The sequence below is a fragment of the Hylobates moloch genome, unplaced genomic scaffold (genome assembly GCF_009828535.3).
Source record: "Hylobates moloch isolate HMO894 unplaced genomic scaffold, HMol_V3 SCAFFOLD_14, whole genome shotgun sequence".
In the NCBI taxonomy this organism is placed as follows: Eukaryota; Metazoa; Chordata; class Mammalia; order Primates; family Hylobatidae; genus Hylobates; species Hylobates moloch.
This window is the reverse complement of record NW_026652289.1, coordinates 2,863,214-2,890,944: the sequence shown is the minus strand read 5'-3', so window position 1 is coordinate 2,890,944 and position 27,731 is coordinate 2,863,214. Positions and strand designations below refer to the sequence as shown.

Here is a 27,731-nt window from a genome sequence, read left to right as displayed (position 1 = left end):
TACTTGGGAGGCTGAGGCAGGAGAATCACTTGAACCCAGGAGGGGGCGGTTACAGTGAGCCGAGATCGTGCCACTGCACTCCAGCCTGGGTGACAGAGCAAGACTCCATCTCAAAAAAAAAAAAGAATCATAGGCCAGCCACAGTGGCTCATTGTACCTTGGGAGGCTGAGATGGGAGGATCAAGACCATCCTGGGCACCATAGCGAGACCACATCTCTACAAAAAAAAAAAAAAAGAAAATTTTTTTTTTTAAATAGCCAGGCACGGTGAGGCTGAAGTAGGATCACTTGAGCCCGGGACGTCGAAGCTGACATGATCACACCACTACACTCCAGCCTAGGTGACAGAGCAAGACACCATCTCAAGAAAGGAAAAAAGGAAGGGGAAAAAAAGAGAAAGAATCATAAACATAAATGTAAAATTTCTCAGAAAAAATCATTATGACCATGGATTAGGCAAATATTCCTTAGATATCACAAAATCAGGATCTATTAAAAAATAATAATAAAATAAGTTTCATCAAAACTTAAAACTTTTACTCTTCAAAAGATACCACATAAAGAAAGTAAAAAGACAAGCCACAGGCTAAGAGAAAGTACTTCTAATCACATATCTAAAAAAGGACTTGTGTCGAGATTAAATAATTCTTACAAATCAATAAGACAACCCAATTAAAAATCAGCAAAAGATTTGAAGAGATATTTAACCAAAGAAAACATATAAATGTGGCCGGGTGCAATAGTAATCCCAGAACTTTGAGAGGCCAAGGCAGGCAGATCACTTGAGGTCAGGAGTTTGGGACCAGTCTGGCCAACATGGTGAAATCCTGTCTCTAATAAAAATATGAAAATTAGCTGGGTGTGGTGGTGTGCGCCTGTAATCCCAGCTGCTCAGGAGGCTGAGGCAGAAGAATTGCTTGAACCCGGGAGGCGGAGCTTGCAGTGAGCCGAGATTGCGCCACTGCGCTCCAGCCTGGGTGACAGACCAAGACTCTCTCAAAAAAAAAGAAAAAAAATTAATTACTCAGTCTCAGATATTTTGTTATTGCAACACAAAATGAACTAAGATAATTATGAACCTTTATGTTGTAGGGCAGATTTTTAAACATAAAAGTTAAAAGATAGCAAGTGAATGATCTACGTGTTAAATGGTTATAAAATCCATCTGTTCAACTACATTCCAACCCACTCAGAATACATACATTTACAAATACAATTTGTTGAGGATTAAGAGTAAAAAATTCAGACCCACTGCTTATCATAAGTGAAAGACTGTAAGCCAGCCCCACTTTCTGGCTTGGTGAGAGTCTGTCCCTGAGCATGGTACCTTCTTCTCTCTCATGTTGTCGGCCTGCACGGTTTCCAGGCGGGCTTTAAAGTGCTCACAATCCATTTTCAGCTGCTCTAATTCTTGGTCTTTCCTTTCCAGGTCTAGGAGAAAGAGACATAAAATTACTCAAGATATTTCAAGTCACTAATCTCTCCCTAAGCATCTATTTTGCCCAGTCTCGACTTAGTAAAATGTGTACTGATTTCTTAGGTGAGAATATTTGCATTTCTTGACTTCTAGCCTGTCCTTGAATAACCAATATTCTAAAAACCCTGTTCTCTAAGTTCATCTCAGTTTTTAGCCCACAGCACAAAGGACTTTGGTTGTTTTCTGTTTTGTGTTTTTAAGGCTTCACTTTACTGCCAGACTAGTACTCAAGGCTTCAAGAAAACGTGTTATTTAAAGGATGGAAGGCAGAGCTGAGAAGCCCGACTGTCTCATAGCACAGACTTGTCGCTACTCCATGAAAAGAGAAGGCAGCTCAGGGAGTGCACGGCGCCAGCACAGGCTGATTCACAAAGCCAGTGTCACCCACTGGCAGACTGACTCAATGGGAACAACTGCAGTAGTAGGCGCTGGAGGAGGGAAAGAACAGTGATAAAAATGAGAAAATGCTATAGTGAAAGAGTGGGAACTACATAATACTTCCTCTCCACCGCACTCATTTAGTTGATGAGTCAACAACAGCCAACAAAAATCCCAAAAAAATCCACGTCAATAAATCAAGCAAAAGTATTATCAACTTTAAATTTAAAGTATTATGTTGCAGAAATACTGACATTCAAAAAAATCGAATACATAATACAAATTTTTAAGTGTTTGATCTCAAGAGCTAGGAAATCATCAGTTTTTATGCCAACATATACCAAGATTTGAGGGTGCTAAGAGCTAATGGTCTAACTTCTTTGATTAAAGTAGCAATGCTTTAGGACAGTGATTCTCAAACTTTAGTGTACATCAGAATCCCTGGAGGACTTGATAATACAGAGTCGGCTGGGTCCCATCCACAGAGTTTCCAATTTGGAACATCTGGGGTGAGCCTGAGAATTTACACTTCTAACAAGTTCCCAGATGAGACTCATGCTGCCTGTCTGGGACCCACACTTCGAGAACTACCTCTGGGCAATAACCTGGTCTCCCATCACCAATAAAATAAAATGAACACACAACACATGACCAGCAACAGCAAACAAGTGAACCCATCCACAGAAACGTGAAAGAGCAAAAAAATGGAGAGTAATGGAAGGCAGCTACCTAATATTTGTCACATGAAGGAATTTCACTTCTTTACACATTCCCTCTCCTAATCCTTGAACTGAGAAAAACACAAGGCAACTCTGGTTATCTGTCTCATTCTTGTACTGTCACTTGCCATGAGTGAGAAAGCCTCAAAGAGCCAGGCGCCTGGAAAACAGAACATTACTCCACCCTAGAGGAGAAAAAGCTCACAGACACTTCCTCAACTATGTGCAAACAAACGAGAAGGGGGTAGGGCTTTCGAATCTAGGGGTCTGAGAGGACAACAGGAAGCCAGAATAACAAACTTGTGGGGACTGCTTAGAACCACATGTGTATCCCAAAAGCTCTAAAGGAAACGTTAATAAAGGAAGGAAGAAAGCAAGCTAGTCTCTAAATTTTCTAGAGACCCTGTCCTAGAAGAAAGATTAGAACCTAAAAGTAAATATTCAGACCAGCTAAACATTATAAAATTGGCTCGCAAAGCTTCTTATAAAATGTGTTTCTTAGGGGCCAGGCTCAGTGGCTTACGCCTATGTAATTCCAGCACTTTGGAAAGCTGAGGTGGGAGGATCACTTGAGGCCAGGAGTTCGAGACCAGCCAGGGTAAGACTCCCATCTCTTTAAAAAAAAAAAAAAAAAAAAAGTGTTTCTCAGAAATAGAGCAAAGTGCCTTTGGACTGTTTCCTCTCCCTCAAATCAATTTCATTTTCTGCTCTTTTAAGAAATATTGTGCCACAATGACTTTTACTGGAATTCTTGATTTTATCCTAATCCTAGCCAAAAAATCAACTAGCAAGCACTATGCTTTAAAAACTACATACTTGCATTACTTGTGACAATGTTAAATGGAAATACATTATTTATACACATACACACTACAATCATCATATGAAATACCACCTATGGTCATAGACAAAAATGAACAAACTGAAAAACTAAGATGAAATTTGTGATTTAATTTTGTCTTTACATTTAACTGTTAAATTTGGCTTCTACTATTAAACTATATATTACTCAAACATGGTAAAGGAGATAGGAAATCTCTACAAGCCTTATCACGTGTAAAAACCTGTGGGAATTAACTTTGACCACCCAAAAGGACTCTCTTGCATTACGGTAATTTCATAATCACTCGTTCTAGACAGCGGTACACAACCCTAGTGTAAGTTAACATACCAGAGGGACAGGGTTAAAACATCCCACTCTACAGTAGGCAATCTCATAGAATTCCAGTCAGTCATCAGGGAGGCCACACCCATCTACGCCAGGCTCCTGGGGAGGTGGCAAGTGCCCTTCTGCTGTATGAGGCCGCCGCCTTGTGGCCAGATGGAAGCATTGCTGCTGCCTTGGAACAGAACCCTGACCTTGCATTTTCAACTTGGCCCCACCGTATGCATGCTACCTAAAAGCACCCTGAAGGCAGGGATTTGCATAGGTTTTCTTCTATGCCTACCCTCCAAATGTCTATATGGAATATAGTAGGCAATACATAAATATTTGTCACATAAATTTATTTCACTTCTTTATACATTCCTTCTGCTAATCTTTGAACCAAGAAAAACACATGGCTACTTTATCTGTATGTCTCATTCTTATACAATAAGAATATGTTACTTTTATAATTTTTTTAAGCCCAGAGAGAGAAATAATATAAACAGTGAATATTACAAACAACCTAAATCATAGACCATTTAAACATCTATGTATCTTCTGAAACAATTTTTTTTTTTTTTTTTGAGACGGAGTCTCTCTGTTGCCCAGGCTGGAGTGCAGTGGGGCGATCTCAGCTCACTGCAGCCAGGGCCTCCCAGGTTCAAGTGATCCCCTCAATCCAGCCTCCCGAGTAGCTGGGACTACAGGCGCCCGCCACCAACCACGCCTGGATAATTTTTGTATTTTTAGTAGAGATGTGGTTTCACTATGTTGGCTAGGCTGATCTTGAACTCCTGACCTCAAGTGATCTGCCCATCTTGGCCTCCCAAAGTGCTGGGATTACAGGCGTGAGCTGCTGCACGCAGTCCATAATCCCTTCTTAATACAGGTCTAATAACATGAGAATGGCTGTGTCTCTTGATGCTCAACTTATTCACAGGGAGGGTACAGAAAGCTAGAAATGAAAATAAGGGTTTCTAAAACACTAATCAAAGAAAACTGCACAAACGGCGTCAATTTATCTTACCATTTCTTTATCACTCGGTATGTGAGGTCAGGAGTTCAAGAGCAGCCTAGACAACATGGCGAAACCCCGTCTCTACTAAAAATACGAAAATTAGCCCGGCATGGTGGTACATGCCCATAGTCCCAGCTACTCGGGAGGCTGAGGTGTGAGGATTGCTTGAACCTGGAAGGCGGAGGCTGCAGTGAGCCAAGATCACGCCAATGCACTCCAGCCTGGGCAACAGAGCAAGACTTCATCTCAAAAAAAAAAAAAAAAAAAAAAAAAAAAACTAAAATCAATCTTGCTGAACTCAAATGAATTCTGTTGATTTCCCAAACCAGTCAGGGAATTTTGCTTTTCATTCACTGACACACATAGATGACATGAACAGTGGAGCGGTCACGGGTGATATTCAAACACTACACACCTCTTCCCCCTCCATCCTGACCACCTTTCCACCTTCTCTGTCCATAAGCTCCCCAAGTGTTTTTTTTCCTCTACTTTCCTGTGTTCTCGACAATCTGCACCCTGATCTGTGCCCCAAGAGGCAGATGTGAAGACCCACAGCAACAGGGCTCCCTCGTCCTATGGCTTCCTGTTGGATGCAGTAGCAGCCCCACAGGAAACTGGAGGACCGGAGAAGATGACTAAGGGTGGGACATGTCTCCCCACTCCATCCTCCCTGCTGGGCTTCATCCTTCAGGGTTGTCACAGGTGCTGTCAAGCATCTTGTCCGGAGCAACGCCTCTCACCACGTCTGGTACCTCTCTCCCTTCTCCTGCTCCTTCAGCCCAGGGGAGGCAATGGCACTCCACCCGTTAGTTCCTGGGTGCTTCTTTCTCCAGGCACTGGTTCCCCGAACCCTGATCACACTTTAATCTCTTCACTTTACTCTGTTTACTCCTTTTGTTCCCTGCCAGGATATGGATGTGATACACTCTTGATGTTCTTTCATTTGGGCCACAATAAACTCCGAGTCAAGGTAATAATCCTTTTTTGGTGCTGACTCTTTGGTTCCACTCTTCATGGATATTTCTCAAGTTCTTATTTCTATAGACTACAAATAATTCTCCCCAGAACTGAAATGGGGGTACCCCGTATCAAACTATCAGGAAATTAATCTCAAAATATCCTACACTTTAGAAATCACATAGTGCAGTGGTTTTCAAATCCTACTGCTAAGAATCTAAGAGTACCTGGGGAACAATTACAGTCCCATAAACATTTAATTAATATCTCCATTTTACAATGTTATTTAAACTTTTTATTTGGAAGTAATTTCAAATTCACAAAAACTAACGCCAAAAAAAAAAAAAATGCCTGTATCTCTCTTTACCCAGACTTACCTACTATTAACATTTTGTTTGCCTCATTTGCTCATCATTTATTTATTTAATTTAAAAAAATTTTTTTGAGATGGAGTTTCCCTCTGTTGCCCAGGCTGGAGTGCAGTGGCATGATCTCAGCTCACTGTCACTTCTACCTCACGGGCTCAAGCGACTCTCCTGCCTCAGCCTCCCAAGCAGCTGGGATTACAGGTGTGCTGACCACGCCTGGCCTTTTGTTTGTTTTTTTGGATTTTTGGGTTTTTTTTTTATTTTAAATACAAAAATGAGCCGGGCATGATGGCGCGCGCACCTGTAGTCCCAGCTACTCGGGAGGCTGAGGCGGGAGAATGGCATGAACCAGGAAGGCTGGGGTTGCAGTGAGTCAAGATCATGCCACTGCACTCCAGCCTGGGTGACAGAGAGAGACTCCATCTCAAAAAAAAGGGAAGAAAAATCTGTTGGTCAAATATCTCACCAGCGTATCATGGCTGCACTAGTTTGCATTCACTGCTGATATTTTCAATGACCAAAACAAGGCTGTTCACATTAATATCAAAAAATATATGAACAAATAAATTTTAAAAGGTTAAAATTATTTAACATTTTAATTATTTCAGAAATGAGGCCAAAATTTTAGGTGTGCCGTCAACATACAAAAATAGTTCCAGCTCCTCTGAGACTGTCAGTGAATATCTGACTGCCGCTAAGGTGCCAAACTATCAAATGCAGCATAATGCATGAAAAGTGTTTTCTGCAAGACAATGAAGATTTAAACAGAATGAATGGCTTTTTTATTATTTCTCTCCAAAATGAACAATTTCCAATCAAGGAAAGCAAAGAATTGCTAGATCTTAGCGATTTGATTGTAAAACAAAAATATCTGTCTCCTCTTATTTCAAGCTTCATATCAGTTTAATTATAAAGTGTCTTCATGTTGCTAGGTGAACTATTTCAAAACCACCATCTGCAACTCCTTATCTGTGGGATTGTGTCTTCTTGCTACTTCACAAGCAAAACTAAAAATGAACTGGATGCTGAAGGTGATCATCCAAGTATCTTCCAAAATCCCTGATACTAAATTTTTGTTTTCATCACACCACCTTCATTGTACTTACTGATTTTATAAGTAAATGTTCTAAAACAATTTTTAAAATAAATATCAGAAAATACAATTTTCATCTATTTTACATCTAGAACCATCATATACTATTATAGAATTTTTTTTTTTGAGACGGAGTCTCGCTCGGTTACCCAGGCTAGAGTACAGTGGCGCCATCTCGGCTCACTCCAAGCTCCGCCTCCTGGGTTCACGCCCTTCTCCTGCCTCAGCCTCCCAAGTAGCTGGGACTACAGGTGCCCACCACCATGCCTGGCTAATTTTTGTATTTTTAGTAGATACAGGGTTTCACCATGTTAGCCAGGATGGTCTCGATCTCCTGACCTCGCGATCTGCCCACCTCGGCCTCCCAAAGTGCTGGGATTACAGGCGTGAGCCACCACGCCCAACCCATAACATTTTATTTATTAAAAAATAGGATTTTCAAATTTTTGATACCCACTGATTTATTCAACACTGTTGGATGAATAAAGCACAAGAAGGGATGAGAGAAAACAGAGGGTGATATTTTACTAAGTAATTAAGTGCCACTACCTTAACAAGTCAAATGGAGGTTCCTATAGTGTTTTCAGGCTTGCTTTTTTTTTTTTTTTTGAGATGGAGTCTCACTTTGTCACCCAGGTCAGAGTGCAGTGGCATGATCTGAGCTCACTGCAACCTCTGCCTCCTGGGTTCAAGCGATTCTCCTGCCTCAGCCTCCTGAGTAGCTGGGATTACAGGTACATGCCATCACACCCGGCTAATTTTTCTATTTTTAGTAGAGATGGGGTTTCACCTTGTCAGCCAGTCTGGTCTCGAACTCCTGACCTCAAGTGATCTGCCAGCCTTGGCTTCCCAAAGTGCTGGGATTACAGGCGTGAGCCACCGCGCCCGGCCCGGTTTACATCTCTTGCAAACACACGTGAGTCTTATTCGAACCTCCCTAAACTTTTCCCAAACTCAAGAAGTGACAATGGCCGAGCCAGAAGCTAAGCTCTCTTTATTTCCCCAAGGGTTCACATAGTTTCCCACACCATCTGAGGAGGTGTTATTTACCGGGGACTCCCATGAGCCAGGCACAGTGGCACACACCTTACAGAGCTTATCTCATTTTAAGCTTTGCCATAGCCTATGAGGTAAGCATTACTGTCCACATTTTGTAGACACTAATCAGCAAGCAGTATATAGACGATTCTTTATCTCCATACTCTCACTGCCGATCGCAAATCATGACACTGTCCTGACTTCACCACCGAGACTAATCAAACGTCCCTTCCATTCCATCCATACAGCCACAGCCCCACACACTAATGGAACCCACGACCTTCCTTGACGAATGCTCTAATTCATCTTCCACCCAATTCCTCAAACCTATCCTACATTCACCTATAAAAACCATTCTCCTAAAAACGTCATTTTGATCACTATTTTGATGGTTATTTCCATGTGGTAATTTCCAGTTGACTCTCATCTCAAATTAAAAACAATCTATGATTGTCTTCCATAAACTGTTCATTTTCCATCCCTAATTCTGCTATACCCCCAATCCTTACTCCATACAGCAATCAAACAATAGCTGATGAACCTGCAATCGGTCCTGCTCAATCCTATGTGTGACTTTCACATGCCACCCTGCTGGCCTAGAATATCTCCCCTTCTCCTCCTAACAAATCATGCCTCTCCCCAGTACCCATCAACTCCCTAAGACTCTTAGGCAACACCTTCGTCAGTATTATTGCAAACTGCCACTTACCTTGCCCAGTCCTCCCAAAGGTAGATGCTGGGCTAGAATCAAAATCAAGCCCCATTCGCTACTCGATGTGTCACCTCAATCCCCTAGCTGGCTTACAAGTTACTGTATAGCCTAAGCCCATCCAAACAAAACTATATCCACACTCTAAAAGAAACTTCTCAAATCAGGTCTACTCCTTCCCTGCCTGCATTCGTTCCTACCTTCAGGTTGCATTTTGTCACTGCTTAAGATTGGAAGCACATGGTGACTCATGCCTGTAATCTCAGCACTTTGGGAGGCCGAGGCAGGCAGATCACTTGAGGTCAGGAGATCGAGACCAGCGTGGCCAATATGGTGAAACCCTGTCTCTACTAAAAATACAAAAATTAGCCAGGCGTGATGGCAAGCGCCTGTATTCCCAGCTACTCTGGAGGCTGAGGTAGGAGAATAGCTTGAACCCGGGAGGCGGAGCTTGCAATGAGCCGAGATCACACCACTGCACTCCAGCCTGGGTGACAGAGCAAGACTCCGTCTCAAAAAAAAAAAAACAACAAAAAAAACTGGAAGCTCACATTAACCTCTAGAAGCAAAAGGAGTGGATACTGGACCATAGGGCTAGTGGGAGAATAGAAGAATCAGTATGTCAAACGGCTCTTGCTGCCACAGTACAATCGTGAATTTCCTCTGTAGAGCTCTATTCTTAGAGTCATGTCTAGTATGATTAGCCAAGGAAGTCAGGCTCGTGGGAAGGCTTGGGGAGGGCCTTCAGATCTAGGCCTTATAAAAAGAAAAATTTTTATTTTTCTTGATGTTGCCTAAATGGTAAAAACTCAAAAGCCAAAATTAGATAAAAGATGCCTTAGGAGGCCACAGTAACCCTCCTGGAACCAGCCCAGCCCAATCTGATCCTTCCTTTCTCTCAACACCACGTTTCCTGGAGCACATGTGCGTTTCATGAGATAGGACTGCAAACTAGAAAGAAGGGCATCAGGCCAGGCGCAGTGGCTCATGACTGTAATCCAGTGCTTTGGGAGGCCGAGGCGGGCAGATCACCTGAGGTCAGGAGTTCAAGACTAGTCTGGCCAACGTGGTGAAACCTGGTCTCTAACTAAAAATACAAAAATTAGCTGGCATGGTGGCACACACCTGTAATCACAGCTACTCGGGAGGCTGAGGCAAGAGAATTGCTTGAACCCAGGAGGCAGAGGTTGCAGGGTTGCAGTGAGCTGAGATCATGCCACTGCACTCAAGCCTGGGCAACAGAGTGAGACTCGGAAGAGAGAAAGAGAGACAGAGAGAGAGAAAGAGAGAAAAGGGAAAGGAAGGGAAGAGAAGGGGAGGGAAGAGGAGGGGAGAGGAGGGGAGGGAGAAGGAAGGAAGACAGAGAAGGAAAGAAGGGCATGCAGAGACAGTAGGGTGCTCCCTCAAGACCAAATAATCAGCCAGGGAGATAATGACAGACAAAATCAGGGGCCCTGCACTCCCAACAACTTATAAAGTAAAATGGAAATAAAACCATGTGTCTGAAGGAGAAGCACAGGGTACCCTGACAACATTTCAAAGGAAGATGAATCATGTCGAGGTAGTCAGATTAGGCAGTGACTCTGGGCCGGGGCTGTGCCCAATAATATAAAGCCTTTTAAGCCCGAGTATGGTTTTGTTTAGGTTTTTGGATAATAGTGAGTTTGGGTGGGGTTTTTAGGTTTTTGTTCTTTATCCTAAAAACGAAGAGAAGCTTCTGAAGACTTACACAGGTGAATGGCATCATCAGATTGAACTGCCATAAACTGCTCAGGCTACAGTGTGTCCGAGGGACTGGAGAGTGGCAGTGAGGAGATCGCCAGGAGGAGGCAGAACACAGCAGTCGAGACAGATGCAGGCTGATGATTCAGGATGCATCCATGAAGTAACACTCACAAGACTTACCAGCGGACAGGTTTCATGGGAAGTAGTGAAGAGAGACAGGTAACAAGGAAGACTCCTGGGTCTCTAGTCTGGGTGTTGGTGCTCTGGGGAGACTGAGGCAGGCCAGTGTAAGACAGGGGCAAGGGACAGATAGCATGAGGCAGATATGACAACAGGAAGTAAAAATTAGCTTGCACCAAGAAAGCAAAAGTCTGTCCTGACTTCTGTCAGGCTGGAATAACAAACACAGATAAAGTCAGATGCCAAGTTAACAGAAAATATCTCTTAAAGAGAATGCAACTGTAACGTGTCATAATGACCTCTTCTTCGAGTGACTGCTAACTTCTCATTCACTGAGAAGCCTTATTCTGTAAAATCCCAGACTCACAGAAATTTTGTTGTTTGAAATTATACAAGTAGGAAGATCCCATTCTTGCCTGCAGGATCTGAGTCACTGTGACACAGAAAAGAACCCTATTTCCAGCTACTGCAGAGCTTCAAGTAAGGGATTTCTATAACAATGTTCCACGTCTATTATGACTGTTGTAGTTTTCAAGGAAACGGGACCTGAGCCCACTTCACAGTCAGAATTAATATTGGTCCCTTTAGACACAGTTCTATTTTTGCTTCATTTATGCTTCACCTAATACCACTCTGTCTCCAAGTCCTAGAACAACTCTATCCTCTTCTGTGTTGAGAAGCCCCATGGTTTCTCGGTGTTCTGGTATGGTCTTCCTCATTGCAAAGAGCCATAACCCTCACTCTGTTAGACTGTGGGTCTGTTCCTGGTGACCTTAGATGGATTAGGCTAGGGCAAACATTCAGAACTTGAAATAATCATGAAACAAGCAGGAAGAAATGCCAAGTAGGAGTCAGGCACGAGGCCGTGAGCTTGGAGAGTTCTGGGCCAGAGAGTAAATCCAGCAGCCCCTGGCATCAAGATGGTAACTGAAGCTATGAGTGTGCATGAGACTGCCTAGGGAGAAGCCATGGGGTGAGGCAAGAAGCGGGGCCTAGGCCTGAGCCTCAAGCCCTATTTGAAGGCTGCTAAGCAGAGAAGGATAAATTTCAGCCAAGGGGAATAAGCAGGAATTGCCAGAGAGACTATGGGAAAAAAGGTGACTCTATAGCCTGGGGGAGGCCGGGACTATGAAATAAGATCTCCCAAAGTCAGACTGTGATCAAGTGACCACAGATTTGTTTGTGGCCCTCACTCGGTTTGATTGTGGCAGGGGGACTGATCACTAAAGACATTCATGTTAACTAACTCATGAGATCCTGATGTATTTTTTAGAGTGCCAGTTTATTAATTTATAGTGAGAATATAACCAACCAGCAGGCTGCCATACAGTGCTACTGGTGTATGCCTATTTACCTTCCTTTCCTGAAGATAAATGCACAAGGAATGACTAATCTCAGAAAGTTGCTGGATGAGCATGAAATCAAAACCAGGGAAATTAGAAGTCAATGACCTGACATTTTGGCAACCAGTGACACGCCATGTATCTGGCAGAGTCCCAGTGGGAAAAAGAAATCAACCCAGATGTTGAGACTTTTCTGAAAGGACCACTTACAGAGGGGAGAGCAGAGATAACAGAACCACCAAGGGACAGTGAGGTACCCAGGGACTAGCAACAGCCCTACAGCCACAGGAGCAGGAGTCCAGCAAGAGCTAGAACTATGGAAGAGGCCTCTAGACAGGAGTCTTTGTTGTAGAGGGATGCAGCTACTGCCACAAAACAGCAGCAAAGCAGGGAGGGAGCAGAAAGAAACACCTCAACCTCTGTCTCCACCCAGCAATGCCTTCCATTGGTGAGCCTCACTGGCAGCCAGCAAGGGAACCAGGAGAACCCCAGCTGCAGGGCTCTACCTCCCAGAGCACACCATAGGGCAGAGAAGAATGGATCCGAGGACTTCGGAGAGAATATAAACAGGACAAGGTACTGTGGACGAGAACTGTCCCTTCTAACTGGATATGGCTGGCCCACTGACCAGATACATTTGCACATGCCAGAAACTCATATTCTTGGGGTGAGCTATCTTCTTGTCTGGATGAGTGCTACACCTACCTGGGCCCCCTGGATGCACCTTTTCTAGAGGGCACACAGTGAGGGCTAACAACCAAATGTCATGCAGTAAATTGGCCTTTACCGTCAAAGGCTGATTTAATCATGATTCGGCCTCAATCAAGCAAGTGCTGAGACAATCTCAGAATATGTCCAGGAACTTCAATAGGCTCCTAAACTGGTATTCACCATAATGGCTCAGCTCAAATCTCAAAAGTCTGAATGGACACCAGAAAGCCTAAACTTCAATCAGTTCTAGAAACTGGCTCACCCATCCACCTAAAGATAAGTGAACACACTTCCAGCTATCTCTACTGACAAGTAAACTCCATGCAAGGTTTCCATATGGCAAGATCCTTAACTTACACAGTAAGTACTTAATTTTCAGAATAGAGCTTTTCAGTTATCAAAAGTATGAAATTCTTCTGCCAATGAAGAGAGTGAGAGAGAAAGAGAAGCTGTTAACAGATGCTCAGAAAACTGGCAACTAACTTACACCAACTTACATATGTCCAAGTCATTACATTGAGGAAACCTCCCTTTCTTAGGTCATCAGACTCTCCCAAATATCATCACAAGGACTACAAGAGTACCTTAAAATTTGTTTACAATTATTTACCTAAGGTAAATCTGCTAGAACAAATTACTGTTACCACCAATGACTGCTGAAAATGGAGACTCACTTTTTTCTACAATCTTTAATTTCTGGAAGCTCTCCAGCACCTCCCCATTTAGTATTCTGGGTAAGAAGTCCCGTATTTGCATCACTTCAGTTGTCAGCCGTTCCAGGTCCTTCTTTCTGACTTTAACAAATTCCTCTTTAGTTCCCATGTGCTAAAAGAACAAGCAGATCTTATTATATTTCTCTTCACATGACAAAAAAAACAACAGCCCAAGTTAACTTGCTTTTCTTTCACGCCTCTGTGCATCGTTGTTTCAAATCATGTCTCTACCTACTGTATGTTCTGCTATAGATATGTTTTATGTATATATAAACATTTTGAAAGCTGAAGCTTCAGCCTTCAAAAAGGGAGCCAGATGTTAAAAATAATAAGGACAGGCTGGGCGCGGTGGCTCACGCTTGTAATCCCAGCACTTTGGGAGGCCGAGGCGGGCGGATCACGAGGTCAGGAGATCGAGACCACGGTGAAACCCCGTCTCTACTAAAAAATACAAAAAAATTAGCCGGGCGTGGTGGCGGGCGCCTGTAGTCCCAGCTACTCGGAGAGGCTGAGGCAGGAGAATTGCTTGAACCCGGGAGGCGGAGCTTGCAGTGAGCCGAGATTGCGCCACTGCACTCCAGCCTGGGCGACAGAGCGAGACTCCCTCTCAAAAAAAAAAATAATAATAATAATAATAACAATAATAAGGACAAACAGGCCAGGCATGGTGGCTCACACTTGAAATCCCAGGAATTTGGGAGGCCAGGGGTTCAAGACCAGTCTGAGCAACATAGAGACCCTGTCACTATAAAAATATGAAAACGTGCCCAGGAGGCCCCGCGCAGTGGCTCCCGCCTGTAATCCCAGCACTTTGGGAGGCCGAGGCGGGTGGATCACCTGAGGTCAGGAGTTCAAGACCAGCCTGACCAATATGGTGAAACTCCATCTCACTAAAAATACAAAAATTAGCCAGGTGTGGTGGCGGGCGCCTATACTCAGCAGGCTGACACGGGAAGAAGGCTTGAGCTCAGGAGTTGGAGGCTGCAGTGAGCTATGATCATACCACTGCACTCCAGTCTGGGCAACAGAGCAAGACCACGAAAAAGAAAAGTCATACAAGAGCTCTATTCCTAAAAGTCAAAGAAAACCCCTGCAACTTTTTATCATTGCAGCACCAAACTAATCAGGAGGAAAAGGAAGTCATCTGGTTTCCTACTGGGTTTGCCAAGCCCTCCGCCCGTGATCTCACCTACTATTCACCCCAAGCCTCCAAGATTGTCTAGATGGAAATTAAGGCACGGGAGCTAGATGACTCTCAATGCAGCACAATTAATAACGGGTGGAAGCAGGATGTGAACACGGATCTGGCCCCAGAGTCCACGCGCCTTCTCCATCGCATGCAATCAGTTACAGTTATAAAATCGATGGAGGGCAGATTCTCTCTAAGCCTGAAGCAGGGGGCCACGGCCTTCGGAGGGGAACCGGGCTTCCACAGGGTAGAGAGGAGAGTGACCATCCATCCCACGCTCCCATGCCCGCTTTGGCGCCACTGAGTGCCCCCACCGCGCGCAGCCTCACAGACCGGGTCCCCGCGTGGGTTTGGAGGCGAAGTCGCCTCCCGCCCAGGTCTCCACCCCGCTCTGGCCCAGCCCACGCTGTGAGAGGAGGAAGTCTCCAGGCTTCCCCCAAGCACGCGACAGCGGGCCCCGTCTCGGAGCGCACGGGGCAAGGCCCTGAAGGGAGTGAATGGCGACGGCTCAAACACGCTGGCGGCGGCCAGGGCTTCCTCACTGACCCGGCAGGCCTCCTCAGCGGCGCCCGCTTCGCCCATGGCCGCTGCCGCCTAGGCTCCGTTCGCCTGCGCGTCTGCGCGCCCTCTGACCCCTCACGCCAGAAAGCGCGGGAACGTGTCCGCGCCAGGGGTCGGGAACGGAGAGCCGCCGGGCTCAAACCTCGCAGAATTTGCGCAGTATTCTCGGCCTAGAGAGCGAGGAGTGGCCTTGGCGAGGTCCCACTTTGGCTCTTCTGGCTTAGCCGGGGTTTTTAACTTGTTGTCTGCAAAGCAGAAGGAAAGTCAGCCCCTGATGTAAGTGTCAAGTAAAATAAATCGGATGGGTCCTTTCCTGTTTGGCGAGGAATGCTACACTAAGGGGGACTGCGTTCAAACGGGCAGTCTGCTGGAAACCTCGCCTCCGCGGTTCGCCTTCCCTTGCTCGGATTCAGGCGCTTTTATGTTAAGGGTTGAATTTTTGTGTCAACAGGCACCTCGGGAGGTCGCCCAGATAACTGAGCGGAGCAACTGAGATAACCCCCGCTACGTGTGCAGTGACCTAGTCCGTTAACTTGCCCCAGCACGCCCGCTGAGTCCGCAAAATATAGGATGGCCTCGGGTTTTAGATGAACCCAAAGCTAAGATTTCTTCCCTCTCTGGAATTAGCAAGCAGCCCGCCCTGCCCAACTCCCCTAGAAGCGCGCGTGCTCTCCAGGCCTCGGGACGCCTGCGCGGGCGCCCCTGCACTGGCACCAGGGCTCCGGGGTAGGGACGCGCCGACCTGCCCAAGCCTCTGCAGGCGCTGGAGGAAGGCGAGCTCTCCACCCGCTCAACAGGCCCCAGTGCTGGCCTTTCCTTCCAGTCTCAACTCCACCCGGGGGCCCAGGGGCTCCACAGTTAAAAACTCCGTGCCACGGAGATCGCAGGTGAGCTGCTGGCTCAACCGGGTGTGCTAAATGGGATTAAAGATCCTAGACCGTGGTCAGGCGCGGTGGCTCAAGCCTGTAATCCCAACGATCAGGGAGGGCGACGCGGGAGGATTGCTTGAGCCCAGGAGTTTGAGACCAGCCTGGGCAACATAGCGAGACACCGTCTCTACAAAAAAATAACAAGTAGTGGGGCGTGATGGCGCGCGCCTGTTGTCTCAGCCACTTGGGCGGTCGAGATGGGAGGATCGCTTGAGTCTGGGAGGTCGAGGCTGCAGTGAGCCAGGATCACCGCCAAGATCGCGCCACTGCATTCCAGCCTGGGTGACAGAGGGAGACCCTGTCTCAAAAACAAAGAAAAAATCCTAGACCGTTTACAAACAGCCTTCCGTCTCTTCCTGGCCAAGTCCTAACCCTGGCTAACCTCGCCGTCTACAGCCTGAATTCTGGCAACCGAAAGGCAGCGCCGGCGCCACGTGCACACGGGCTGGGCCGCTCCGCCAGCTGCCAGGGTCACGGCCGCGCTCACTCCCAGAGCGCGCTGCGAGCGGCGGCGCCTTTGTGACGCCATCAGCCCGCGCGCCGCCGCCGCCTTCTGTGCAGTCGCGGCCCGGGCGGACGGTCGCTGGCTGCTCCGCAGCGCTCGGCTGGCGGCAGCAGCACCGCGGGTTGCGCGGCCGGGGATGCTCCAGTGGGCGCGATGGCCCCCGCCATGCAGCCGGCCGAGATCCAGTTTGCCCAGCGGCTGGCATCCAGCGAGAAGGGCATCCGGGACCGAGCGGTGAAGAAGCTGCGCCAGTACATCAGCGTGAAGACGCAGAGGGAGACAGGTGGGCGCACGGCGGCGGTCAGCCGCGCCACATGGCGGGCCGGGGGCCGAGATTGGGGCTACGGCCCCGGCACGGAATGCGGCTTCCACGTGTTGTCGTGACACCCAGCGTGTGCTTCGGTTTCCGCGCTGCCAGAACCGCTTCTTGCTGTGTCTAGTGCCTTTTTACACTTAAGGAAACGGGTTGAGGGGGTTCCGTTACTTGTGAAAGTCACAGTAAGCGGGGAAGCTGAGAAAAGACCCACATGGGTCCGATGCCCCAGCCGGCATCTCGAATCGCTGGGCTGCCCTGATTTGCCCTGGTGTCCGGTCGGCGATCGCCGCCTTCCTTTGACCAGCACCTTCACGTGATGGGGCTGCAGGAGAGAAGACAGAATCACTACCCTCGAGGATCTATTAGTGATAAAGCAAGGAGGCAAACAGGCAAATAAAGTAGACCTTGTGTAAGTGTAGTAAAGGAAATGAAAACCAGGTAGTAGGCCGGGCGCCGTGTCTCACGCATGTAATCCCAGCACCGTGGGAAGCCGAGGCGGGCGGATCACCTGAGGTCGGGAGTTCGAGACCAGCCGGGCCAACATGGTGAAACCCCGGCTCTACTAAAAATACAAAATTAGCCGGGCACGGTGGTGCATGCCTGTAATCTCAGTACTCGGGAGGCTGAGGCAGGAGAATCGCTTGAACATGGGAGGCGGAGGTTGCGGTGAGCCGAGATCGCACCATTGCACTCCAGCCTAGGCAACAAGAGCGAAACTCTGTCTCAAAAAGAAAAGGAAAGGAAAAAGGAAAGGAAAGGAAAAAGAAAACCAGGTAATAGCAAAAAGGGAAGGAGGTTGCTCTTCTTGATAGGCTGTTCTGGGAAGGCCTCTCTGGGGTGATGTTCACCTCAGATCTGAAGAGAGATGAGCGGAAACCGCCTATGCAGAGGCAGGAAAGAGCTTCACGTGCCCTAGGAGTGGTTTGAAAGACCAATAAGTTGGGGTTGGCGGGGCGAGTGTTATGAGATGAAGTTGGAGATGTAGGCAGTGGCCAGATCACACAGGGCTTTGTAGTTTAGATTTTAACGGCACTGCTGTTGAATGATTTCATTTACCTGATCCAAAAATATTTTCTGTAAACTCTTGAGTGAGCCCATACAATATGAACTACAATGTGTGATAGAGGTTTTAAGATAAAGTTTGATTTAGTTACTGATGGTACTAATACATTTAGAATCTGCTTAAAAGAACAGATATTATCTCCCCTATCACTGACATTCTCAGCTTGTTTTATTCTTAAGAGAAATCACCAGACTACCCAAAAAAAGAAAATACACTTTCCTGGGAAGTCTGGTAGAAAAAGGAATAAAGACCAAAATTCCTGACTTTGATTCTGTTAAGAATCTCCCCAAGAGATTTTGTTTACTCTCACAGTCCCAGGTACCCCTATATATGCTGGTGGTTTCTAAACCTAAATTGTTGACCCAGCCCTTTCCTTCTTGCAGCTCGGATGTGATGTGCCTTGCTAGCCTGGCTTCTCTACCTGGCACCTCACACTCAGGATGCCAAAAAACGTTCTATTTTCTTTCCCCGAAAGCCTGTTCTCTGCTGCTGCTCTGCTGCCACCTGTTTTCTTTTCTTTTGGTTGCTGGTTCCCACCAGCCATTCAGATTCCAGCTGGACACACGGGATTGTCCTGGACTCCTCTGTCTTCGTCATCCTCTTCCCCTGGCCCACATCCAGTGTCCCTCAGTCCTCCCTCCTTCGCCTCCTGATGAAATAAATTCTCTGACCGTGGGCCCTTTGTATCTCACCCAAACTTCTGCGCCTGCATATTCCCTAACTGGTCTCCTTAACTTCATTTGTGTCCCCAGGAATCTGTCCTCCACAGACCAGCCCAGGGTCATCTTCCTAAAACAAATCTGATCCCACATCACCAATATTTTTTGAAATTCAGTTTCTGCAAGTCATGATCTGTCCTCAGGTGCTCTTCCTGCCTAAGCCCCGTGTGACTGCTTCATGTTCCGTCAACAGAACCGGTCGTGGTCATGGTTCTTGGTGTACAGCACACAATTTCTCACCTCTCTGCCTTTGCTTCTCCTGTTCACTCTGCAAAGAATCCCACACCTTCTTCACTGCCAGCATTCAGTTCAGTATCACTTCCTTCAAAAAACCTCCCCTAGCATCTTGCCCTACTCCTCCAGGGTTCTAAAACATCCACTGTGTCTCTGTTGTAGCACTTAGCTACATTGCTTCTTAATTATCAACGTGTCATTCTTCTCCCAAAACACTGTAAGCTTCCATCTGTTTTCTTAGCCAGAAGTGGGAGTACATCCAACCATAAAAGGTCTTGGCCTATACAAGAGTGGAAGACCAGAGGCAATACTTATGGTGCTAAGACAGCCTAGACAGAGGCTTTTGCTCAAACCCTTTGGTGAGCCAGCCCAGGATTTGCAAATGCTGAGGTTATGCGGGAGCCTAAGACCAGTTTACACCAGTGCTCCAGAGTCCTGTCTGGTTAGTGCCTATCACACCCAGAGTGACTTGTCTTGTATATCTTGTTCACCACCACATTGCATGGAGTACAGTGGGCCTTCAAAAAATAACTCTGCAGCGTGAACGTCATGGACAGTGATAATGGGACAAGAAAACACAAGGTCTCCACCACAGCTATGCCCCATCACAATTAAAACACAAGTTCGGAAATAACTTGGCCTGACGTTTGACTCCCGATGACAGGCTCAAACTTTTTTGCATCTTGTCTTAGGCATCATAAAGGAAATGTGAGATATCACTCTTCCTGAAGCATGAGCTGTTCTGCAGCAACATAGATAGCTTTGTAATTTTAAAAATAAACTGGAAATCTTTGTATTGCTTTAAGTAACAGAATGTTGCGCTCATGCTTTAACTGTTCAAGTTGGGTACTCACAGTCATAAAATGATCACTCTCCATGGCTTTCATTCATAAGAGCTTATTCGTTCCAATTCATTCGTTCATTCATATATTTAGCAAACATTTATGGACTGCCAACTGTGTACTATTGTGTACGCTATTCTTGGCACTGGGAATATAGCAGTGAACAAAACAGACAATCCCTGCCTAGCTTATCAGTTCTGCAACTTTAAAAATATTGACTAAAATGGGGAGGCATCCCAAAATCAACCAGGTGACAATTTCATTTGTATCATTGCTTTCTTTTTGGCAGCATACAAAATAACAGTACATCTTATGGTTGATGCTGTATTAGATTCAGTGTAGATGATGGAGGAAATAAGTTTTTTTATAATGATGGGGTTAGGGTTCTCTCTACCCAAGAGTTATAATAAATAGGAGTTGTGGATGTTCTGACGCTGGGCTGTGTTCAAGTATAACACTTTACCCCCATCTAAAATGGCTCCTGGGCTCATTGCATGGTGAGAGTAGCTGTTGGATTTGCTCATTTCAAAACTTACTGATATTTCACATGTCTACATGTCTCGCTTTGATGTTTACCTCATTTGTTTTGTGTGTTTTTGTTTTTTGAGACAGAGTTTCGCTCTTTCACCCAGGCTGGAGTGCAATAGCACGATCTCTGCTAACTGCAACCTCCACCGTCCAGTTTCAAGCGATTCTCCCGCCTCACCGTCCCGAGTAGCTGGGAGGGCCCACCACCACACCTGGCTAATTTTTGTGTTTTTAGTAGAGACGCTGTTTCACCATGTTGGCCAGGCTGGTCTTGAGCTCCTGACCTCATGATCCGCCCGCCTAGGCCTCTCAAAGTGCTGGGATTATAGGTGTGAGCCACACCATGCCCAGCCTTTGTTTTTGTTTTTTTTGAGAGACAGAGACTTGCTCTGTCACCCAGGCTGGAGTACAGTGGCACAATCTCGGCTCACTGCAACCTCCACCTCCCAGGTTCAAGCGATTCTCCTGCCTCAGCTTCCCAAGTAGCTGGGACTGCAGGCATGCACCACCACGCCCAGCTAATTTTTGTATTTTTTTTAGTAGAGACAGGGTTTCACTCTGTGATGGCGAGGCTGGTCTTGAACTCCTGACCTCAAGTGATCTGCCCACCTCAGCCTCCCAAAGTGCTGGATTATAGGAGTGAGCCACTGCACCTGTCCTACCTCATTCATTTTGAAATAATTAAACCTATACTGTATTGTTGTAAAAACATAGTTGTATTAAGTTTAAGAAATTTAGCCCCAAGAAGAAAATAGAGAAGACAAGACTGGTGAAACCAAACTGCTTCAGATAATGTACTTTGCCTTTCAGAGCTTTGAAAGTAATTCAGTAATGAGCATTTCTCTCTTTTACTTTGAATACTTCAAAAATTGGTGGCTTGTTTTTATCAAATTCCTAGGTGAACACACACACACAGACATAAATGGAAAATAGATGTTTTAAAAGGGAACAAAATGGGCCGGGCACAGTGGCTCACGCCTATAATCCCAACACTTTGGGAGGCCGAAGCGGGTGGATCTCCTGAGGTTGGGAGTTCGAGACCAGCCTGACCAACATGGAGAAACCCCGTCTCTACTAAAAATACAAAATTAGCCAGGCATGTTGGCACATGCCTGTAATCCCAGCTACTCGGGAGGCTGAGGCAGGAGAATCACCTGAACCCAGAAGGCGGAGGTTGCAGTGAGCCAAGATCACACCATTGCACTCCAGCCTGGGCAACAAGAGCAAAACTTGTTTTGTCTCAAAAAAAAAAAAAAAAAAAAAAGAAAAAGAAAAAAAAGGGAACAAAATGTGAATAAATCCTAGGAATAGGAAGTGAGACAATTATTATTGTAATATCTCACCAACTCAGTAGTGTTTTGTTCTTACAGTGTTTTCAGACGTCTTGGGCTTGACCCTAACAATAAATCTTTCATATAGTATAGGTGATAGAACTGAGGCCCAAAAGTCAGTTGACAGTTTTCTAATACTGGGCCCTTGTCAGCAGGAAGTTGGGGCCTGAGCCAAGGTTTGTTTCTGTGCTACTCTGTTGCCTCCTAGAAAAGAGACAATCAGAGTATCTTTTCTGATTGTATTAGCCTGTTCTCACGCTGCTAATAAAGACACACTGGAGACTGAGTAATTTATAAAGGAAAGAGGTTTAATGGACTCACAGTTCCACATGGCTGGGGAGGCCTCACAATCATGGCAGACAGCAAAAGAGAAGCAAAGCAAAGGCACGTCATCCATGGCAGCAGGCAAGCGGGTATTACTCACCCAGCCCACTTTGCTGCCCACTGTCCAGGGTCTATTGTCACTCTGTCAGAATCTACTGTTGTCCATTATGAATGCCTCTGTAGCACATCATACTGTGCCTTTGCCTGTTATAGGTGTGGGCTATCCATAGCAGATGCTGGGCAGACCACATTATCACTTATTGTTGGCTTGACCCAATGGTATACTTACAAAACCATCTGGAGATAAATATGCTGTTTTTAAGTGAGAAAGACCAGAATACAGAATATTATGCCATTTAGGTCACACACACAACTGTGCTTTTCTGCACTACCTGTAACTGTTCTGTAAATAAATGCACAGGAAAGATCTGGAAAGATGCACATCAGACAGGTTGCATCAGTCCCTCTGGTTCAGAGCCTGGGATTCAGGAGGCAGGGAGCAAGACAAGCTTGTGATTATATCACTTTGATGGTGGTAAGGTTCTTTGCAATAAACGTGTTTTTATTAGTTAGGACTCTTTCAGTTGCAACTTGACAGAACATCCACACCACGCTAGTTTTATTTTATTTTATTTATTTGTTTATTTTTTGAGATGGAGTCTCGCTCTGTCACTCAGGCTGGAGTGCAGTGGTGCGATCTTGGCTCACTGAAACCTCTCTCCTGGGTTCCAGTGATTCTCTTGCCTCACGGAGAATATTGGTGCCATTCTCTCAGGATTAAATGAGTGCTCACTCCTAGTTCCTAGTTCCTGACTGTTAAAGAGCCTGGCACCTTCCTCCTCTCTTGCTATGTGACATGACAACTCCCCTTCCCCTCAAGCCAAGACGGGACACTCCCTGAAGTCCTCACCAGAAGCAGATGCTGGAGCCATGCTTGTACAGCCTGCAGAGCCTCGAGCCAAATAAACCTCTTAGCGTCAGGTGTTCCTTTATAGCGGCGCGACAGACTAAGACAGTGATGCAACTGGAAGGGCAGGAGCATTAACCAACTTAAACACAAAAAGAGGATTTAAAGGACCCAGGTTACTGCATGGGGTCAGGCTCAGGGCACTCCTTGTCCTTGCTGGGCAGCTACATTGTGATTCCCCTCCAAGGCTCTCCACCTTCAAGCAGGGTGTGGAGGGACTCTGTGGTCTGGGTGGGGCTTACCCTACATGGAGAGGAGGTGGCTTCTGCCAATTCATCAGAATTCCCTTGGCCACAGGACAGGTTCAAGAAAAGCCAAGCGACCCTCTACAGGTAAAAATCTTCTTGCTCAGTCCTTAGGAGTCTCTAGCTCTCTCCTTACTGGACTTGAAGAGAACACACAGTTTGTACCTGCTCCCAGCCACCTTGTAACACAAGTGGAGCCTGTCTGAGAATGGAGACAATCTTTGGGGCAGCAGAGGTTGCAGTGGAGAAAAACAAGGTTCTGGCACCAGCAGTTGAGCTCCTGCACAAAGTTGTGCTTCACTTTACCCTTAAAACTAGCATGGCAGCCAGGCATGGTGGCTCGCATCTGTAATCCCAGCACTATGGGAGGCTGAGGCGGGCGGATCACGAGCTCAAGAGACTGAAACCATCCTGGCCAACATGGCAAAACCCCGTCTCTACTAAAAACTACAAAACTTAGCTGGGTGCGGCGGCAGGTGCCTGTAATCCCAGCTACTTGGGAGGCTGAGGCAGGAGAATCGCTTGAACCCGGGCAGCAGAGGTTGCAGTGAGCCAAGATTGCACCACTGCACTCCAGCCTGGGCAAAAAAGTGAAACTGTCTCAAAAAAAAAAAAAAAAAAAAAAAAAAAAATCCTTAATAGCATGAAATATCCAATCTGTTCAGTTTTTCTCATCAAATGTTTTTTATGAGCAATCCAAATGAGGACCACTCATTGCATTTGGTTAATATGTCTGCCAAGACGCTCTTAAAAATCTAACAGTTCTTACCCATCTTTTTTTTCTGTACAGTTTATTTGTTGGAGGACATGGGTCATATGCCTTGTAGAGTTTCACATATTTGGGGTTTGTTGACTGCATCCTGTTGTCTAACTTAGCATGTTCCTCTGTCCCCTGTATTTCCTATAAACTAGTATTAATAGTTAAGATTTGACACAGTTGGGTGTTTTTTCGTTGGTTTTTTTTTTTTTACTTTTGTAAGAATACTTCACAGGTAGGTGCAGCATTCTTCCTGTTGGCATCACCTCTGGCATCTGATGCGTGATTATTGCCTGTGCATGTTAATGATCAGTCAGTGGGTTTGGGTGTTGATGGTGTGACACATCCACTTTCAAGTTTCTTAACATCATTTGTTTGTTTGTTTGTTTGCTTGTTTGTTTGAGAGACAGAGTTGCTCTGTTGCCAGGTTGGAGTGCAGTGGCACGATTATAGCTTACTGCAGCCTCAAATTCCTGGGCTCAGGTCATCCTCCCACCTCAGCCACCTGAGTACTTGGGACTACAGGCACATGCCACCACGCCCTGCCAATTTTTTGGTTTTGTTGTTGGGGTGTGTGTGTGTGTTTAAGAAAGGGTCTTGCTCTGTCGCCCAAGCTCCATGGAGTACAGTGTTGTAGAGATTGGGTTTTGCTGTGTTTCCCAGGCTGGTCTCAAACTGCTGAGCTCAAGTGAGCCACCACGCGTGGGTGATATCTGTTCGTCTAATGTTTTAGCAGCTATTTATGATCCTTGCCCAAAGCCTTCAATTCACTGGGGATATATGTGGTCTTTGAATATGATTAAATATAAGTGCAGGTCACTGTGACCAAGAAAAAAAAGTTACTGCAATCATGACCGCAGTTGGCTCAGCTCTAGTGGGGTTTATCACTCATACCGTACTTACATTATCCACGTGAGGATCCCCAGCATGACTTGTTCATAACAAGAGGGCAAGAGAACCAGTTGGTTCATCTTCTCTCCAACTGTGAAAAGAAATATACTTTAATAAACTAGTTTTATGTTAGTTCCTGATATCTTGGTTTTACATGGAAAACTATCATAAAAGAATCAAAATGCAGGCCGGGCGTGGTGGCTCATGCCAGTAATCCCAGCACTTTGGGAGGCCGAGGCCAGCAGATCACCTGAGGTCAGGAGTTCTGGACCAGCCTGGCCAATATGGTGATACCTTGTCTCCACTAAAAACACAAAAAATTAGCCAGGCATGGTGGCGCATGCCTATAATCCCAGCTACTCTTGAGGCTGAGGCAGGAGAATCGCTTGAACCTAGGAGGCGGAGGTTGCAGCGAGCCTAGATTGTGCCACTGCACTCCAGCTTGGGCAACAGAGCAAGACCCTGTCTCAAAAAAAAAAAAAAAAAATCAAAATGTACCATTATAAAATTGTTGATGGGAGAAAGACCCTTAGTAAAGTGGAAATCAATACCTGTAAATTAAGATAAACGCACTCTGAATACACTAAGCTTTGGTCCATCAAAAAAGGTGTTTTTGTCACTTTTTTTTTTTTTTTTGGAGACAGTCTTGCTCTGTCGCCCAGGCTGGAGTGCAATGGCACGATCTCGGCTAACTGCAAACTCCACCTCCCGGGTTCACGCCATTCTACTGCCTCAGCCTCCGGAGTAGCTGGGACTACAGGTGTCCATCACCGCGCTCGGCTAATTTTTTTTGTATTTTTAGTAGAGACGGGGTTTCACTGTGTTAGTGAGGATGGTCTCGATCTTCTGACCTCATGATCCGCCCACCTCGGCCTCCCAAAGTGCTGAGATTACAGGCATGAGCCACCACGCCCGGCCCTTTTTGTCACTTTTTAAGCATCTTTTGGAGTATTAAGATAACATTGATTCTAAATATGTGTTTGCATTCATCTAGTTTATAGCACTTTATTGCTCCAAAAGATTTCTCCTAGGATCTCCTAGTAAAATCCTAATAAGGACCATTTGTAACACACGTCAAGACTTGAGGATTCTGTTTGTGTTCTACTTTCATGGTCCATAGGCTTGGAAACTCCAAGAGTGTATACCTACCTTATCATTTTGTGATTCTTTATGTCAGTCAGCAAATACTTTATGACACCTGGGGTCTACTCAGGAGATCTAAGGCTGAACGAGACTGGTCACTCAGTCATAGCTCATGAAGGCAGAGGTAGAGCCCTGAGTGGCTAGAGTCAGAACAAAGCCAACCCTGGTGATGCCGCAGTAAATGATCACCGTTACAGGGAGGGTGACTGGGAGGCAGCCACTTTTGACCTCATACTAGGATCCTTAAAAGGTAATTTTTGCAAAAATATTCCAAAGCAGTATCAGTGTCCCCGGGCCCTTTCCTAGGCCTTTGACTTTCAGATGTACTGTTTGGAGCTCCTGTGTCCTCGGCCTGGCTGGTTTTCTGTTCCTCAGAAGTGGAGCTGCCCGTTGCTGGGGCTTCATATGACTTGAGCAAGTCCCCCACATCTCTTGTAAGATTTGCAGTTTTACTTCACAAGACCAGCGAAAATGTCGGTGTGCAGGATGGCTGCACGTGGTGGGTGGGGAGGGCCTTGATGGGGAGCTGATTTCATAAGCGGCCACTTTGTTCATGAATTTTGTATTGTGATGGCATTTGCTTCCTCACGCTGAGGCCGGGCCACCACTGCCACCCTACCCTGTAGCTGATAAAGCTGCAGGTACAGTAGTAATTTATTTGTGTTTCTTTTATAACAATAAGGAAATGTTTGTTTCAATTTTTTAAAAAGACGTGCAAACGAAAGAGAATTAAAATGTATGTGGTACTTCACCACTTTCTAGACTTGAAGAAAGGAGATGCATAGACTCTAAGATGTTTGTATTGTTTTGCCTTCCAGGAGGTTTCAGTCAGGAAGAACTTCTAAAGATCTGGAAGGGGCTCTTCTACTGCATGTGGGTGCAGGATGAACCCCTTCTACAGGTAACATGCGTTCCCTTTGTCATGCTCCCGGGTTCTTGCTGTGGATGGGTAAGAGACTTGATCGCTCATGCTGTGCCAGTCCCCCGATACACTGACGCACACTGACAGTCATGCTTCAGGGAGTCATTTTCTTACCTCTTGTCCATACAGAAAGGGATGCAGGGTCAACGCAGTTAGGTGAATTGTCTTTTCAAATAAAAGGAAAAATGTGCATTCGTTGTCAATTTACTATTTCTCTGTAAAATTTCATAGGTTCCATGCTAGGTTTTACGTTACTTAAAGTTTCTCTCTTCCGGTAAGTTTATTTTTTGTGGTCAAGGATGGCATGACAGGAGCACTAACTAGTCAAGACCCTGTGAAACCCAGGACAGGGCAGCCACGTCACTGGGCTTCGGGTTCCATGGAGAGCAGCGGTAGCGCTCAGCGAAAGCCTCCCTGTTAAAGCCGAGTGCGCCTGCGCAGTCACCCAAACGTGCAGCAGGCTCGGTCTCTCTCTGCGGGGCCTGCGAGCCCGCTGAGCCCACCACCAAAGCCAACCCTAAAGAAGTGACTTTCAGTTTGTAAAAGCTTTGTTCTGACTCACGAAAGTAGATCCGATCTGCCTCTGTAGAGGGAGAGCAGGCTTGTCCAACCTGCGGCCACATGCGGCCCAGGATGGCTTCAAATGTGGCCCAACACAAATTCGGAAACTTTCTTAGGACCTTGTGAGA

At 46.0% G+C, this 27,731-nt stretch overlaps 2 protein-coding genes across 8 annotated transcripts in view; one reads left to right on the top strand and one right to left on the bottom strand.

Moving 5' to 3' along the window:
• HSF2BP (heat shock transcription factor 2 binding protein) overlaps nt 1-16,740 on the bottom strand; it is a 156,403-nt gene extending 139,663 nt beyond the window's left edge. For 5 of the 6 annotated variants that reach the window (XM_058427935.1, XM_058427936.1, XM_058427938.1 and 2 more), the window contains exons 1-4: nt 16,638-16,725; nt 15,312-15,571; nt 13,538-13,688; nt 1,328-1,431 (exon numbers count right to left, since the gene is read on the bottom strand). In XM_058427935.1, the coding sequence (XP_058283918.1) occupies nt 1,328-1,431; nt 13,538-13,688; nt 15,312-15,347 (291 nt within the window). In that variant the 5' untranslated portion in view covers nt 15,348-15,571; nt 16,638-16,725. Of the gene's footprint in view, nt 1-1,327; nt 1,432-13,537; nt 13,689-15,311; nt 15,572-16,637 lie in introns of all 6 variants that reach the window. The other variant, XM_032175366.2, reaches the window with a different exon arrangement.
• Nucleotides 16,741-16,808: 68 nt separating this feature from the next.
• Nucleotides 16,809-27,731, top strand: part of RRP1B (ribosomal RNA processing 1B) — a 34,324-nt gene continuing 23,401 nt past the window's right edge. The window contains exons 1-2 of one of the 2 annotated variants that reach the window (XM_032174816.2): nt 16,809-17,043; nt 26,939-27,021. In XM_032174816.2, the coding sequence (XP_032030707.1) occupies nt 16,914-17,043; nt 26,939-27,021 (213 nt within the window). In that variant the 5' untranslated portion in view covers nt 16,809-16,913. The remainder of the gene's footprint in view (nt 17,044-26,938; nt 27,022-27,731) is intronic. The other variant, XM_058427549.1, reaches the window with a different exon arrangement.